The sequence below is a fragment of the Pseudorasbora parva genome, chromosome 22 (genome assembly GCF_024679245.1).
Source record: "Pseudorasbora parva isolate DD20220531a chromosome 22, ASM2467924v1, whole genome shotgun sequence".
In the NCBI taxonomy this organism is placed as follows: Eukaryota; Metazoa; Chordata; class Actinopteri; order Cypriniformes; family Gobionidae; genus Pseudorasbora; species Pseudorasbora parva.
The window spans coordinates 33,243,203-33,260,377 of NC_090193.1; the positions used below are offsets into that span (position 1 = coordinate 33,243,203).

Here is a 17,175-nt window from a genome sequence, read left to right on the forward strand (position 1 = left end):
CATTCAGCGCGTAGCCTACTGAGTAAGCGAGCACCTGACTGAGCAGCCTAAAACATATTTGGTGTTTTGTTTTTCTTTCACTTCGGCGGTGTCAGGGGCATTGCCTGTTATGTCGTTTTGGTTATTGGGCTACCTTGTTGAACGCATATTATATTTCACACACTTTTTTTATTTTCCAAATCTAATTAATTAGTCCAAGAACCATTCGGTACATAATGCGTACCGCGTACCGAACCGAAAGCCTCGTACCGAACGGTTCAATACGAATACGCGTAACGTTACACCCCTACTCTTAATGTCTAATTCTAATAATTAAAAAGAAGAAAACAGTATGAGCGGTGGCATTTTAATTGAGTTAGTTTTGGGTTAATGTAATTGTTCTTACCATCTGTTGCCTAGTTTACATTCTGACTTACAATTCTGCTTATCTGCAAAGTTAAATGTCATTTTTCTGAAGCAACATTCTCATCAGCTTTGATGTATTTAAATCTTCATATTTATGATATTTTTACCTTTTATAAAGGACATTTTCCCCTAATCTTATTAAATATAGGCTTTGCTTCAGCTTTCCCTTTTATATTCTTAAATTTGATTAATAAATTAAATTAGAATAAGATACAATAGAGTTGTTACCAATCAAATTAAATAATTAACACAGACAAATTACAACTGCACTAAATAATGCTCTGAGATTGTTTTAACTAAAAAAAGTTAACTAAACCACCAGTAGATGGCAGCAGGTGAATCCTTATGAGAGAGTCATTGAGTCGATTCGTTCATACGGCTGATTTGTTCATAAATGAGTCAGTCGTTTATGAATAGGGCATTGAATCTTTGATTAAGTAACGCACTGTTGCTGTGCAATACGTTATGGTTCGGATGTGGAAATCTGATCTTGGAAATATTTTCGCTGCTGAAATAGAACAAAAGCAAAGCAATCAGTAAAATGTAAGTGACTTGATGTTAATTAATTGTTTATGGAACTGTCAAATGAAATCAGTGTCACATTTTCTGTCGTGATGGTATTCAGGAAAACTACACTCGTTGGTCGTGTCATGTTATGTTTTTATATTTTATAACTGTTATAAAATATAAAAACTAAACATTTTGAATTTTTAATGCAGTAGGCTATGTTACTGCGTTTCTTTGTGTGAGCGGGGCTGATTTGGTTCCATTTCTCCTCGAGAGGCTGCGCGAGCCTCAACAGCGCAACCGTCAATTCATTAGCCTATAACGTACATTATATATTATTATCCGGGCAAGCCTTAATCTCGAGCCCTGAAACTGATCAGAAAATGTAACGAAACGTTGTAGAAATGTAGTGGAGTAGAAAGTATAATAATTGCTGCAAAATGTAACAAAGTAAAAGTAAAAAGTATGCACTATTTATTCTACTTAAGTAAAGTACAGATATGTGAAAAATGTACTTAAGTAACGAAGTATTTGTACTTCGTTACATTCCACCACTGCATTTAGATATGTGGGGAAATGCATTTTAAGCTAAGCTAGCGGCGACCCTGCCAAACTAAAACAATGCATGCACTGAGACAAATGCATTTGCCCACATATCTAAATGTCTAAAGAAGTTGAATGAGCCCTAGCTATTTCTAAAAACGGTGGAGTGTTCCTCTTTGTAGATATGCATCTTTATGTTGTATTTATTTGTCCTATTGTCATTTGTTTATAAGTATAAATTTTATTACTGACCGATTACTTGATTACATAACTTTTTACTTATATTAAGCAATTATTGCTGTGGTTAACTTTTACGATGTTGGTCATATTTCCCACCCCAAGCGATCATGTTATTAAAGATAGATAGCACACCACTGGACCAGTCTTTTTTGTTTTTGTAATAGGCCTACCTAACAAGATTCATGCATTTTGTTAGTTTTATTGCCATGTATGAATATTGTGCATCTAACATAATAATATGGTTAATGTTGCATCCTAATTATAAAAATAAATTATAAATGTTTGCAAATTTATAGAAGTGACCACCACAAAATTAAAAACTATATCCTTGTGGGATTGAGCTATGAATAATACGTTTACTAATACTTTGTTCAAGTTAAATAAATTAAATAATTATACGTTTAAGTAATTGAGTGATTCTGCATTTACTATGCATGTTTTTTTTATTGCGCGATATAGGTCTTAAATTTTATTCATAATGGTCTTAAAAAGGTCAAGTCTTTAATTTGGCTTGGTGAAACCTGCAGATACCCTGTATAAAAGCTTAATTTATTCAGGGATTCTAGGTAGAAACACTGAATAATCAAAATGTAAAATAACACTGGATAGTCTTAACTGTAAATGAAGAGAGTTATATTTTTCTTTGTCCTTTGATTAACATTAAAAACACAGGTAGCATCAGGACTATTAGGATACTGTCACTTTAAGACTAATGCATAGTCACTTTACTGATACATATGCTTTTATTCTGTTTACTAGGATACTTGCAGAGACAGGCATTTTTTGGGTGAATTTGTCACATTATATATAAAACAAATGTATGTTAGATGCGGCTAATCAATTTGACACCCCTAATATGGATGTGTAACTCGTGTGTCCTCACCTCTCTCCTCCTATCGCTGTTGTCTCGGTGGAGGTGCCATTTGATGGCGGCGTGAGGCGATCTGGCCTGGCACTCCAAAAACGTGCTGCTTCCCTCCACCCCGTACTGCACCGACTCTAGAGTGTTCTTATTGGCTGGACAACAAGAACAACACGTCATTTCTCATAGACATCAACACAGCACTAGAGCGAGAGAACAAGAGCTGGCCATGAATTAATACGGCGGAGCCAGTAGAATGTGAGAGCCGTGTCAGTCAAACTGAGGTCATGGAAATAAACTCGACACAACAACAAATTCAGATCACAGCAGAATGATTCTTTCTGTTCTCTGCTCATTAGGCTTGCATAAAGAAAACATGACATATATGCTTAATTTATATAAATAAACTTGACAAATTAATCAACGGAGTAAAACTGAATTCATGACTTACATGATTATTCATGATTTACAGATAAATTAGTTGTGCATACAGATATATATTCACAAACAAAACGGACTAAACTAAATCTATTGTTATTATAATATATTTCTGTATTTCCAAATATGAATTACACTAGCAGCTTACTGTTGGAATTGTATCCTCTGCACTGCCGTATGGGATTCCCGTATTTGACATCCTGTCGCCGGCTGCGTCTGAAAGGAAGTCAATATGACAAGATAAATGCATTTCCACCTATATCTGATTATGAAAATATAATATGGGACAATTTTAGTGGACAGCTCGTCTAAAAAGCACATTTGGTTATTCTAATTCTCAGTTTTAACAGACGAATGCTATCAGAGTTTTATTAAAAAATGTCCTGGCTAATCCAAGCTTTATGATGGCAGTGAATGGCAGCCCAAAAAAGTGCATCCATTGTAAAAGTACTCCACGTGGCTTCTGGGGGTTAATAAAGGCCGTCTGAAGAGAAGTGATGGGTTTGTGTGAGAAAAATATCCATATTTATTTTTCCAGAGCCGTGTGGAGTATTATATTTGTCGAAAAGAAGAGTGTAATAAACCTAGGATGCTTGAGGGTGAGTAAATCATGGGATAATTTCATTTTTGGATGAAAAAAATTATTTTAAAACTAATTTCCCCAGAAATTGCCCAGAATGACTAATGCTTCTGACCACATGAAAGCAACGTTCAATGCGCAATGTTCCCAAGAAACAAGAGGATGTGACTAAATGAGGATCATATTTTAATGAACGCTCATGACTGGAATTTGATCTTTGACGTGAATGGTTTTGTCTTGCTGAAGTGCATCTTTACCTCTTCTGCGAGGCTGAGTATCTAGAGCAGGACTTGCCATCCCAGGCACAATAGGGGTCGCGGGCCAAACAGCAGTCTGCGCAGGCCTCGCCGTAGACGTCACACCTGTGCAAGGCCAGATGAGTCACGCCCACCTCAGACGCCACATACAGTTGTTGCTGCAACAAAGTCAAAAATTCTTTAGTAGTTGCTTCTGTTTGCATTCTCCATTTGGATAAATTGTATCAAATGAACCAAAAGAACACCCATAATTTGATCATGAAAGCTCAGGGCGATACATTATCTTCTGTCTCACCTCTAATATCATGAATTAAAGATGCAGGCAGGTGTGTATAGGGGTTGGAACTGCAAAATCAAGCCTGTTCTGATAACAGAGCTTTTTTAATGGAGCGTTTTGACACTTAGCATTTCTGTTTTTAGAATCAGCCGTTTTAAATCTTAGAGCTAGGGTTAAATTACGGCCCAGTAATGATGACATACAGTCTACCAACACTCCCAATCCAGATGAATTGTTTTCTTTTTTCTTTTTTTTTTAACATTTCATCACCATACATCTGTAAAACTATAATCCACATACTGTATGAAAGCTGCTTATGAATTACAGGGGGTCATTTTTAGACAGAGAGCAGCTGCACATCTAACTTAAATCAGGTTATTGTCTTCTTTATGGGTTTGGTTAATTCCTCCACTATTAATAAAACATCAGTGTTTGATCAGGTTTAGTGTATAGCTAATTCTTACCCGTTTTGAAGAAATCTTCATAGTTGTGATGGGAGTAGGGACCTGAAAGTGGCAGATATGAAAACTTTATTATACATTAATCTTTACTTTTTGGTATCAGCCACTATCACAACATAAACTGTAATTATAATTATTAAAATAATACCAGTATAAAAAGTATCTATATGCATTACCATTTTAAAGTTTGGTGTGTTTAAAAAAAAAAACATTTTAATTTAATTCAGCAAAGATGCATCACATGGACCAAAAGTTACAGTAAAAGACATTTACCTTATTTCAAATAAATTGTACTAATCAAAGAATCCTGAAAAAATGTATCGCATTTCCCCCCCAAATATTAAGCAACACAACTGTTTTGATAAATGTTTGATAACATTAATAAGAAAATAATAAGCTGCTGAAAATGCTGTAAAAAAAAAAAAAAAACCCACTATATACAGTACAGGCCAAAAGTTTGGACGCATTACTATTTGTAATGTTTTTGAAAGAAGTTTCTTCTGCTCATCAAGCCTGCATGTATTTGATCAAAAATACAGATTTTTTTTTATTTTTATATTGTGATATTACAATTTAAAATATTTGTTTTTTAATTTATTATACTTTAAATAATCATTTATTTCTGTGATGCAAAGCTGCATTTTCAGGATTGTTCCTCCAGTCTTCAGTCACATGATCCTTCAGAAATCATTCTCATATTCTGATTTATTATGAGTGTTGGAAACCGTTCTGCTGCATAATATTTGATGAATAAAAGTTTCAAAAGAACTGCATTTATTCAAAATAAAAACATTTTCAAATAATATAAATCTCATTTACTATCAATTTTTTAAATCAATGACACATCCTTGCTGAATAATAAAATTTATTTATTTCAAAAAAAAGAAAGAAAAAACTGACCCCAAATTACTGACCAGTAGTGTATATTGTTGTTACAAAAGATTTATATTTTTAAAATATTTGCTGCTTTTATTATTTGATATATTTTTATAATATTTGAAACTTTTTTTCATCAAAGTATTATAAAAAGTAGCACGTGTTATGAAAAAAATATTAAGCAGCAGAACTGTTTCCAACTTTAAAAAAATGAATCGTCATATTAGAATGATTTCTGAAGGATCATGTGACTCTGAAGACTGGAGGAATGATACTGAAAATTTAAAGTATAATAAATTGAAAACCAATTATTTTAAATTGTAATAATATAATCACAATATTACATTTTTTTCTGTATTTTTGATTAAATAAATGCAGGCTTGATGAGCCGAAGGAACTTTTAAAAAAAACATTACAAATAGTAATGTGTCCAAACTTTTCACCTGTACTGTATATACAGGTCCCAGGGCGGCGAGCTCACCTTAAAGACCTCTACTTCCTCCAGCACTAGTTCCTCTGTCTGCAGGTCATCTCTGGGCAGGACGATCACCTTCTGAACTGTACCTTTGTCTGTAGGCCAATAGAAAGACAGTCAGATCATTCACTGAGCCAACCACATATTAAACCTGCCGTTTCCGACTGCAGTTCCATGTTACAACAAAGCATGTCCGTCTTTGAACCAAAAACATTCTGAGTGCCATGATATTCCTCTGACAACTTTTGTCTAGTCCATTTTTCCAAGCCTTTTGTCTTTGCATCTTACATCCTGATAAAATGATGATTATTATCTTTCACTGACTTCAGAGACACTTGAGTTGCTCTCTTTCCATCCCATCTAACATTCAGACCCTTCACCTATTCCATCTACCATCCCTTCCTTTTGTTTTCACTCCTTTTCACTGCACACTCATCTTTCAGCTCGGCTGTACCCTGTCAGGCTCCATCTCTACTGGAACGCTGAGGTTTTCCAGTGGCTGCGCTCTACCGAAACGCTTGTTTGATTTAAGCGTGCTTGTTGCATTCCTCTGTTCACGTCGCTGGAAATTTATTGCAACCGGAGCAATACGTCTAACCTGAGCTTTGAATGTAGGCGAGCGACGGCAGCTGAAAGCTAGGGATGTTCCTGTGAGTGCTTGTAGGTGCAATGGGGCACGCAGAGTTGATTTAAAAACCCATTAGCCTCTCAGACGCACAACGCAAGAAAAGCAGACATAAAGGGATAACCTACAGCATGACGAGACTGTACAGAAAGAATGATGCCAGTCGGACTCTTTAATGTGAAAAGAGAGCTTGAAAAGTAGATGAAAGAAAGAGTTTAGCAGGTTGATGGATTCTCTTACAGTGAGTCTCCAGCTTTTAAGGTGTTGCAGTCACAGTTTTTATATCAAGAACAGAAAGATGGAAACAAAACCTTTTTTTGTGTTTGACATCCATTTAGGTAAAATGTGTTGCACTACATAGAGAAGGAATCAAACTGACAGTTTCAGTTTCAGAAGTGTCTCAATACATGTTTTACAGAAAGGTAATGTGACAGTTACTATACCTAAAACACTCATACACTACTATATCAGTGTTATAATGTTAACAAAAAAATGAAAACATAAACTTGGAATAAAATAAAAACTAACTGGGAAAATAATGGAAACTAAACTAAACAACATTTGCTTGACTCAGTCAAATAATTAAAAAAGAAATGCTATTAGACGCAATGACAAGATTGTGTGGAGAAATATAATGCTGCTGTACATTTGAAATGATACCCTTACTTTTATTTTTAAATATAAAACTAAAGTTTTTAAAGGTGCACTATGCAACTTTCCGTCCGCTAGATGGCGCCTATTCAAAACAAAACAACGTTTGATGACGCCAAGTGTGAGCGCAGTATCTTGGGACATGTGGTCTTCACCTCACAGCCGGTGGAAAATAGGACACGGGCAGAAATCATGTTCATGGATGCGGTTATTAACGTTACTGTAGTATGAAGCAGAGCAGGACCGAGTGTTGTGGAGCTGAGCACAGCCGCTCTGAGGGTAGCGCAGATATGACGCAATTGACAGGCGACTTCCTCAAACGCTATGCTGAAACGTCCCTATCCTTAGTTAAAATAGCAATTTTCTCACAATTTACAAATAGTTGGAAACATCTGGGATATTGTAGGTCCTCAACTGAACAAAATATATAACACCGGCCTAGTGGTTTTTGGATATTGCAAAAATACTACATATTGCACATTTAAATATAATGATTATATAAAAACTGTATTAAAAAATGAAAACCTACAATAACCCTGTGCAGAGAAATATATTTAAAATGTTTTAAATGAAATCAATTATGGCATTAACTATCTTTATATATAACTTTTTTTTTTAATGAAATGAGAACTAAACTAAATTAAAAAGTCAAACTGAAGATAAACATTTAAAAAAATGAATAATGAAAATTAAATCCTATAAGAACACGTTGCTGTACAGTTATAAATAATTTAAAATAATATAAAGAGTTTTTTTACATTTAAGTATGCATATAACAGGGCATATACATGTACAAATACAACAACAATTAAATATGTAAAAATCAGGGTGGTTTCAAATCTCACCTGTACCCAGAAAGAGCACCTCGTAGTTGCCGTCGGCGGCCGTCACCTGGTCCACAGTGATGGTGGTGAACTCATAGTCCACGTTGGTCCTGACCACCAGGGGGCGCTTGTGCACCGGATACACAGCGTTGTACATGGTGGGATGATTCCGCATGAAGTTGATGACCTCGTCCGGGTAGTCTTTCGTGGACTTCATATTAGGGGTAAAAGTCCCACCAGGACACTGACAAAAATGCATGATGAGGACCATTTTAGCCAATCAGATTTTAGTAATGCAGCAGCACTAAAAGGCTAACTTTATGCTCTATACCAAATGGTTTAAAAGTCTAAAACCTAAACCTGTGTTTTAAGAGCTGGTTGTTCAAGCCGTCAACAGCTTGTCTAGATTAATATTACTACACTGGTGTGCCAATAATCCATCTTATTATTAATATTCTGATTCATAAGAGGGTGAAACTCACTGTTCCTGGACGAGGGTAGGGGATTTTTCCAGTGTAGGCCACCCACTGATAATTGGGACCTTCTTTGTGGGCAAAAGGTCCATTGAACACCATCCGAATGTCTGCCATGGAGTAGACGCAGACTGCTGAGCCTTTGAATACAGAGCTGGGGGAGAAATATGACAACATTAAATGTTTAGAAGTGAACAAATGCCCAAACTGCCCGTGCTAAACAAGCCCTTCCAGTGTTAACTACAGTTCCCAGATGGAGAAAGACCTCGTCTGACACATTCAAACTCACCCCGACACAGAGAAGACCCCATAGATGACTGGATTTTTAGTGTCCTGCGTGGGCTGTATGTACACATCCCCTAAAAGACACAAACATAGAACAGCACTGCAATGAAAAAGCTGGAGGAACACGTTGCTAATATTTGCAGTGCATAAATCAAACTCATTTACTGAATCTTGGGACAAACTTCCTGTGACTCAGAGTTTCTCACTGCATTTCACTCAACAGATTGGTTTCTGTTTTCAGCATCTCTTTCAAACTATTATAAATATATTCTCATTCTTAGACCATGTAACATTTTGAGACTGGATGTGTTATTTGTGTGTAACCGATCAAAGCAGAGGTTAACAAATGCAAACTAAGATATTTCTCATAAACCTTACAGTTAAAATATACGTGAACTCTAACATTATTAGCTACACAAGTATTTTGACATTTTTTTAAAAATTATTTTTTGAATAGTTATTTTCATATTTCATGTTAATTGGAGTAATTTAGTTCCAGTAAATGAGGTGAAAGACAGTCAACGTTCAAAGAAAATACATTTCATGTCATCACAGATGAAACTTGGATAGCAAAGCATTTGCCCTATTGCCCCCCTCCCCCCCCCCGACACAGCCAACTTATACAGTATCTGAGTGTATAGTAGATGCATGTATCGTGAAGATGAAGCATCTTGTGTGTATATAGATCAAAGGTATAGGCTTATAAGAGCTATAGGCTATTCACAAACTCATGATCAAACAAATGCAAAGAGTATGACAGTTGTGGTATAGTGGTTAACACATGTTCCACACACATTGAGGTGCTTATGCCGTAAACGCAGGTTCAAATTAAGCCTGCAATATGTCCCGACCCCTTATTTTTCTTATACTTTAAACTAATAACACCTTTAAAACTGTGCCAGTGCATTTGGCGACTCCAGGCAAATTCCCTCCCCCTTCCTCCTTCACAACAGGAGAGCAGTAGTTAATGGCGTATATCTAAGGATCCTCAACAGGGATGAAAACACATACTTTTAAAATGACACATCTTTACAGCATTTTTTAACAAACAATTGGACATCTGGGAAGAATTTGCCAAATCCCAAACGCCTTCCAACTGTTCAAACTCCGATAATCTCCTAAATGCAAAGCCTGAATCACATATGAAGCTGTATTGAATATATGTAAAGATCTACACAATGAGTCAGAAAAGGCAGGAATTTTCATTTAAAGATATGAAACGGCACTACTTCAAAAGTACAACAATGTGCAATAGAAAATAATAAAAAAAACGGGACTTGATGTTATGCATCAAGAATGGATTGCCCTAAACTTAGACTATTTGATTAATGGTTAACATTATATCCCCCACCCATGTGGCCTTTAAGAGTCTGAGAAAATCAATGATGATGAATAATGATGACAATATACAGTCCCTGACAAAAGTCTTGTCGCTTGTGTACAAATTGACCTAAAGTGCCGCTGAAATATATTTCTAATCAAGATATTTTTACAAGAAATGGCTCATTTTAATCCCACCAGCTTTTATGATAATGTTTCAGTGAAAAACTAAACTTTCAAAAAGTATTCTAATATTCACAGCTTGGTAAAGCCCATTGAGTCAATTTTTGCAAAGACATAAGTGTTGTCACCTTGTCATATGAGCTTCCCCTGTGACTAATAATGGATCAATTAGGTCTCAAGTGTGTATAAAAAGAACCCCAGTACGTTAGACCTTCACATCAACTGCAACTAGACCTCTGCAAACATGCCTAAGATTCACCCAGAGACTAAAGTTTTGATTATCAAGAGGCTGAAGACCAGATCCACTGCTGATGTGGCAGACACCTTCAATGTGTCTCAGCGTCAAGTACAGAGGATAAAAAAAAGATTTGAAGAGACTGGAGACGTTTTTGACAAGCCCAGGTCAGGCAGACCCCGCAAGACAACTGCTCGAGAGGACCGTTTGTTGGCTCGAAAATCCAAGGCCAGCCCATTTTCCACTGCAGCAGAGCTCCACGAGACCTGGTCACCTGAAGTCCCTGTGTCAACCAGAACAGTTTGTCGGATTCTGTCTCGAAATGGCCTCCATGGTCGAATCAGTGCCCAGAAGCCAGCACTAAACAAAATACAATTGAAAAACCGTGTGGCATTTGCCAAGGCCCAGAGCCTGCTAAAAGGATGGACGCTGGAAAAGTGGCAGAAGGTGGATTTTTCAGATGAATCTTCAGTTGAGTTACACCACAGTCGCCGCAAATATTGCAGGAGACCTACTGGAGCCAGAATGGATCCGAGATTCACCCAGAAAACAGTGAAGTTTGGTGGCGGAAAAATCATGGTCTGGGGTTACATCCAGTATGGGGGTGTTCGAGAGATCTGCAGGGTGGAAGGCAACATCAATAGTCTAAAATACCAAGAAATCTTAGCTACCTCTTATATTCCCAACCATAAAAGAGGCCAAATTCTGCAGCAGGACGGTGCTCCATCGCATACTTCCATCTCCACATCAAAGTTCCTCAAGGCGAAGAAGATCAAGATGCTCCAGGATTGGCCAGCCCAGTCACCAGACATGAACATCATTGAGCATATGTGGGATAGGATGAAAGAGGACGCATGGAAGACGAAACCAAAGAATATTGATGAACTCTGGGAGGCATGCAAGACTGCTTTCTTAGCTATTCCTGATGACTTCATCAATAAATTGTATGCATCTATGCCAAACCGCATGGATGCAGTCCTTCAAGCTCATGGAAGTCATACAAGATATTCAATTTGGATCTCACAGCGCCACAACTTAATTTGCTGACATATTTTTGTATTTGCAGTAAATTTGTTACATTTCTGTATAGGCGACAAAACTTTTGTCTTGCCAAAATTGGACCTTTCTGTCTTGATTAAATGATACATATTTCTTCTGTGAAAATTATTTATTTCAGTGCATTAAACATCATTTGGGAGGGTTTTAGCTTTTCATATGAGCTATTTCTAACACCAATTGATTAATTAAAAGTCAGGTTAATATCAGGTATTTCTACAAAATAGATAAGCGACAAGACTTTTATCAGGGACTGTAGATTCATTTGCACTGATAATTTGTGCATAAGATCAGAAACATTTATTAAGAAACTACTGTTCAAAAGCTTTCCTTTGTTGTTGTTGAAAGAAATTAACACTTATTCAACAAGGATACATTTAATTGTTCAAAAGTCATAGAAATGCTGCTCTTTTGATCTTTATATTCATCAAATAATGCTGAAGAAAAAGAAGCATTATTTATCTCTGAAGGATCATGTGACACTGCAGACTGGGGTAATGATGAAAATTCAGCTTTGCCATCACAGGAATAAATCACAATTTTAAAATATATTAAAGTCTCCCTGTATGTTTTTTAGCAAATAGATGCTAAGTAAGCATAAGGGACTTCTTTTAAAAACATTTTACCGACCACAAAATTTTGGACTGTAGTGAATATATTTGTAATCATATGCTTTCCAAATAATATAGAAGTGTGATTATAAACAATGGCACAGTACTTAAGAACAGTGCTCTCTACTCTAATAAAAGCTTAATGCTGTTCATTAGTAGACTGTCACAACTCACAATGGACTACAGCTTTACTGCCATATTAAAATGCCTGAACATCCCTCCTTCAACACACATCTAAATCCATCTCTCCATGAGCCTGTGTAAACATCCTCCCCACTAATAAAGAGCCAAACGTGTTTATAAGTGTTGAGCGGCTGTGTTCAGGAGCCCAGATCTGCTTTTTCAATGCGAGCAACAGCAATAAATTCCAGCATGATCATAACCCACGGTTTCCCAAAATCACCGGGGCCAATTAGTCTAGAAATGACTAAGTGCGAGAGAGAGACCCTTAGTGGACCCGGTATTTCTTTCAGTCCACCTGATCCGTCCACAGGGCATGCCCTTCTCTCTGGACGTCATCTGAACTCTTCTAGTCTCGCTGCAGCTCATGGCACATCTCCCACACCTTCAGCCTTCTCAAAAGAGCCTTTTGTTTCGGAGAAAGAGGGGTGGATTTCTGTAACACACCGCTCCGAATAAGCCATTATCCATCTCGGCATATGGACTGGGGGGGAATCTGGTGCCATATGGCAGGAGGGGTGAGGTACGTCACCTGGCGCAGTGTAAAAGCAGACCTGGAGGCCCACATTAGGGGATCCAGGATGTTGTGGGTGGACGGAGGGTTTGCATGTGGTTTTGTAGTAGGGTGTGGGCGACATTGGACAGGGCCACTGAAACCTGACTAACCAGGAGAGGATCTCTCTCATTCACACACTGCTAAAGTGATCCCTTACTGGCCTGCGGCCAACACAAACCACTTTAAGAGCCGAGATGGGGCCTTTCCACTGACGACTTTATCTGTTGGAGATGAGACAGAAATGGAGACTTACTGAGCTCATCGAAGTGCGTTTCAATCCCATCAGCTCCTGGGACCGAGCAGATGAGACGGGCTTTCAGGAAGGTGCTCCACTTGTTGACCAGGCAGCAGTGACCGCCGTCATCGTTCTGTAAACACACACACACACGGTTTGAGCCGAAATCAAAGAGAGGAGAAATAGCTGCATTTAATTCATGGCGAGCCCCTCCGCAGCGGGAGCGAGAGGAACAAACAGCCAGGAAAAGTTAGCTGTGAGAAGACAAGATTGCAAATAGTGTCTCGTCTGATTCACAAAACACACCCATCTGGTCTGATGGCCGGCCAAATTTTAGGAAGAGGTGGTTGAGGAATCCTGATTTATCCTCCGACTTCAAATCATTTGGGAGGTATATATGAAGGGATAGTTCACCCAAAAATGTAAATGCTGTCATTATTTATTTATTGTGTCATACCAAACCGGTTTCACTTACTTCCATGGAATAAAATACAATTTTCCATATAGCTGTAATACAGTAAATGGGGATCGGTGCTTTCAAGCTTCAAAAGGGACGAAAAAGAAAAGAAAAAAACAGCAGAAAAGCATCATCAAAGTAGTCTAAACTAAACTAGCTGTTAACCTCTGTGAACAGGAAAATACATTTCTTAAGATAAATTCTAAGATGCTCATGAGAATGTTAAAGAGAATGTTATTCATTCACCCAAAAATGATAGGTGAACTATCCCTTTAACAGACAGTTGACGGCAGCCATTGACTTCTATAGCATTTTTTGGTCAATGGCTTCCATCAACTGTCTGATTACCATTTTTCTTCAAAATATCTTCTTTTGTGTTCAACAGAAGAAACTCCCATGTTTGGAACAATTTGAGGGTGAGTAAAGGACTCATAAATGACTCCAAATGAGTCCTCAAATGTTTTCTTAATCTTTGATGTTATCTGACTGATGATATGTCTTGTCAAAGACTCGCTGATCAGCTGAACACAAAAACTTCAAAATCATTTGCGCAACCGGCAGATTACCACATTATTTAGAAAATTAAACGGGTGCACATTTATTATGGATAATGTCGGGATGGGCTTGACGGGAGTGAATACATTTATTAAATTTCTTCCTTTTGGGGATTTAAAAACAAGTTGGAGGTTATTAGATTCACGATTATATAACTGAAGAACTTTTTATTTAGGAATTAATATTCTTAGGTTTTGCCTTTTAGAACATTCTTTAGAAATGTTTCTGGGAATAATAAATATTCTCTCAAGAATGCTTCATGAATCCGGTCCCAAATCAGTCCTCTTTGTGAAAGAATCTTTCAGAATGGATTTGTGAACTGCAAGTATTCACTGAAAAGATCCGACTCAATAACAATTAACAGAATAATTAAGCTAGATTTTCATTTTTAGGTGAACCATCACTTAAACAGATGCTGCAAAATAAGTCTCATACGACAAACCTTACAGATAATATGAATGAGCACACCTCAGGCTCTTTCTACATGCTTCATATTTGATGGCACGACTCATCGTTATTAATAAAAGCTAAAGATTTTTGTGAGGGTGGATGGTGACCAGATGGGTTCAGATGTGAGATGCAGAATGGCTGATTCTCCGGAGTGCGATCCATAAAGCCCTGAGTGCAGGGGTGTGTTTGCATGCTAGGTCACCAGATGACCCCGACTCATAAACAAAGACCTGGGGGTCCGCATGACAGAGACCACGCACTCATATAAACACACCCGTAAACACATAACAGAAAGCGGATAAACACAAAAACTCACCCACACAAACACACGTGTAATGTCATATACCACCATGTGGTTCCACATGTGAAACAGCTCAATGAACAGATGCATATTAAAATACACACGCACAAATCCATTTGTGTAGAGACTTTGTGTTTAAAATTTTGGGGTCAGAATTGGTATTTTTTTGTATTTTAAACTTAAAGCTTTAAATGATCATAAGACATAATGTTATAAAATATTTCCAATTCAAAATATTAAGCAGCACTGCTTTCAAAATCGGTAATAAACAGAAATGTTTCTTGAGCAAAAAATGATTGATTAGAATTAGATTTATGAAGGATCATGTGACACTGAAAACTGGAGAAATGATGCTGAAAACTCACAGGTATAAATTACATTTTTAATTTGTTTTTAATAACGCTTCACAATATTACTGTTTTTACTGTATTTCTGATCAAATAAATGCACCCTTGTTTAATATAAGAAATTTGTTTCAAAAATCTTACTAGAAAAAATTACTGTCATAAAGCTTCAAAAGACTTATATATTGCACATTTACAGTCATAAGTCATTTTGTATTAAATAGCAGGCTGGACATTCTGCAAAACATCTTTTAAGTTTCACAGAAGAAAAAATAACTTATCTAAACCCTTTTCTGATTTTTTTCCATTTTTAAGTTTAAACTGTATAAAAATGTCGGTTTAGTACAGTTTGGCTATGTTTGTGAGGAACTTTTCATAATTTATCCCTCCCAAGTACATCTAAACAAGAACACACCAACAAGCGTACATTAATCCCAAGAAGATGCACCACAAACCCCTGCGTTTACCCCTGTGGCTCGAGCCTGCCGCTTCATGTTTGTTTTCATTGCCCTGCTCAATTTGCAGTTGTGGTCTGGCACTATTTTCATTAAGAACATGCGGTTAAGCTCCATGCTTAGGACAAATAGCTGTGGTGCTAGTGAATAAGTGATCTTTTCCATAGCACGCTCTGGTAACGAAACTCATGCTTAGAATGGCTGACCCGACAGGTCAAAAGGTCACAGGTTCAGGGGTCACATGGATAGAGAGATGTATTGTAAGCATGGAGGTCAAATATGTGTGGATTTCGGCACGTCAGCGGCAAGCAAACAGAAATGCCACAGTCAAGTATCCACAAACCACAGCTCGCTTGCTCTTGGCTGTAGCTTCTCTTCCAGAAATGCCGGATGGTATGGAATGTCTCAGACTTTGGGTCGTATTCATCAAATCATATTATAGGTCAGATTTAAGCTCACCAGGCAGATTCGGCCGATGCGTGACTGGGATTTGGGGCTCTGGCCCATCTCAGAAGACTTCTCACGGAAGAAAAAGTAAAGTTTGTCATCGTTTTTCTCATTGCTGTCAGGGATAAGGTGCACGCGGACAAATGAAGGGTCTAAGAAAAAGAGAGAGGGAGAAAAAAACGAAACATGCAATGTCATTTTACAGTTTTGAACAATTAAATCAGCCTTTTCATACTAACTACATGGAATCATTAGGATTATTTAAGGGAAAAAAATACCAACCAACAAACACTTTCTCTGAATAATACGACAGACAGACAAGATAGATACGGATGGATGGAGAGAGATGCAAGGACATATGGACAGAAGGATAGATAGAAAGATGGAGAAGGAAGGACAGATGGATAGATAGATAGAGATGAATGGATGATAGAAAGAGATGGATGAATGGATGGATAGAAAGAATAATAAAGATGGAATGATGAGTAGAAAGATATAGATGGATGATAATAGAAAGATGATTGGAGATAGATAGATAGAAAGATAGATAGAAAGATAGATAGATAGAAAGATAGATAGAAAGATAGAAAGATAGATAGATAGATAGATAGATAGATAGATAGATAGATAGATAGATAGATAGATAGATAGATAGATAGATAGATAGATAGATAGATAGATAGATAGATAGATAGATAGATAGATAGATACAGACGGAGAGACATCTACTCATATCCACTTATTTACCATTCAGCCATCTTGAGTTGTATTGGTCGGTACGCATGACTGCATTTTTCCCCAAAGTTCGGAAAATAGCAGAGTCTGTTCCCATGAAGTCAATATACACCCCAGCATACAGTTCTCCATCTAAAAGACACAGAAACAGAGATAAGACAATGTAAGAATCTGAACATGTGAAAGAATGATACATTTGATTTATGAGCTTTTATGCTGTCTATGAAGAAATGTCAGTCACACCCAAAATCTTTCCACATCAGTGCCAAGAGAGCC

The 17,175-nt window shown here is 37.1% G+C and overlaps 1 protein-coding gene across 3 annotated transcripts in view; it reads right to left on the minus strand.

Annotated features, from left to right (window-relative positions):
* The window catches only part of sema3fb (sema domain, immunoglobulin domain (Ig), short basic domain, secreted, (semaphorin) 3Fb), a 147,871-nt gene that overhangs the window by 6,541 nt on the left and 124,155 nt on the right, over positions 1–17,175 (minus strand). For all 3 annotated transcript variants that reach the window (XM_067430818.1, XM_067430819.1, XM_067430817.1), the window contains 11 exons: positions 16,912–17,031; positions 16,177–16,316; positions 13,174–13,288; positions 8,784–8,853; positions 8,504–8,648; positions 8,043–8,265; positions 5,928–6,016; positions 4,574–4,615; positions 3,833–3,990; positions 3,144–3,211; positions 2,579–2,712 (listed from right to left, as the gene is read on the minus strand). In XM_067430818.1, coding sequence (XP_067286919.1) covers positions 2,579–2,712; positions 3,144–3,211; positions 3,833–3,990; positions 4,574–4,615; positions 5,928–6,016; positions 8,043–8,265; positions 8,504–8,648; positions 8,784–8,853; positions 13,174–13,288; positions 16,177–16,316; positions 16,912–17,031 — 1,304 coding nt within the window. The remainder of the gene's footprint in view (positions 1–2,578; positions 2,713–3,143; positions 3,212–3,832; positions 3,991–4,573; positions 4,616–5,927; positions 6,017–8,042; positions 8,266–8,503; positions 8,649–8,783; positions 8,854–13,173; positions 13,289–16,176; positions 16,317–16,911; positions 17,032–17,175) is intronic.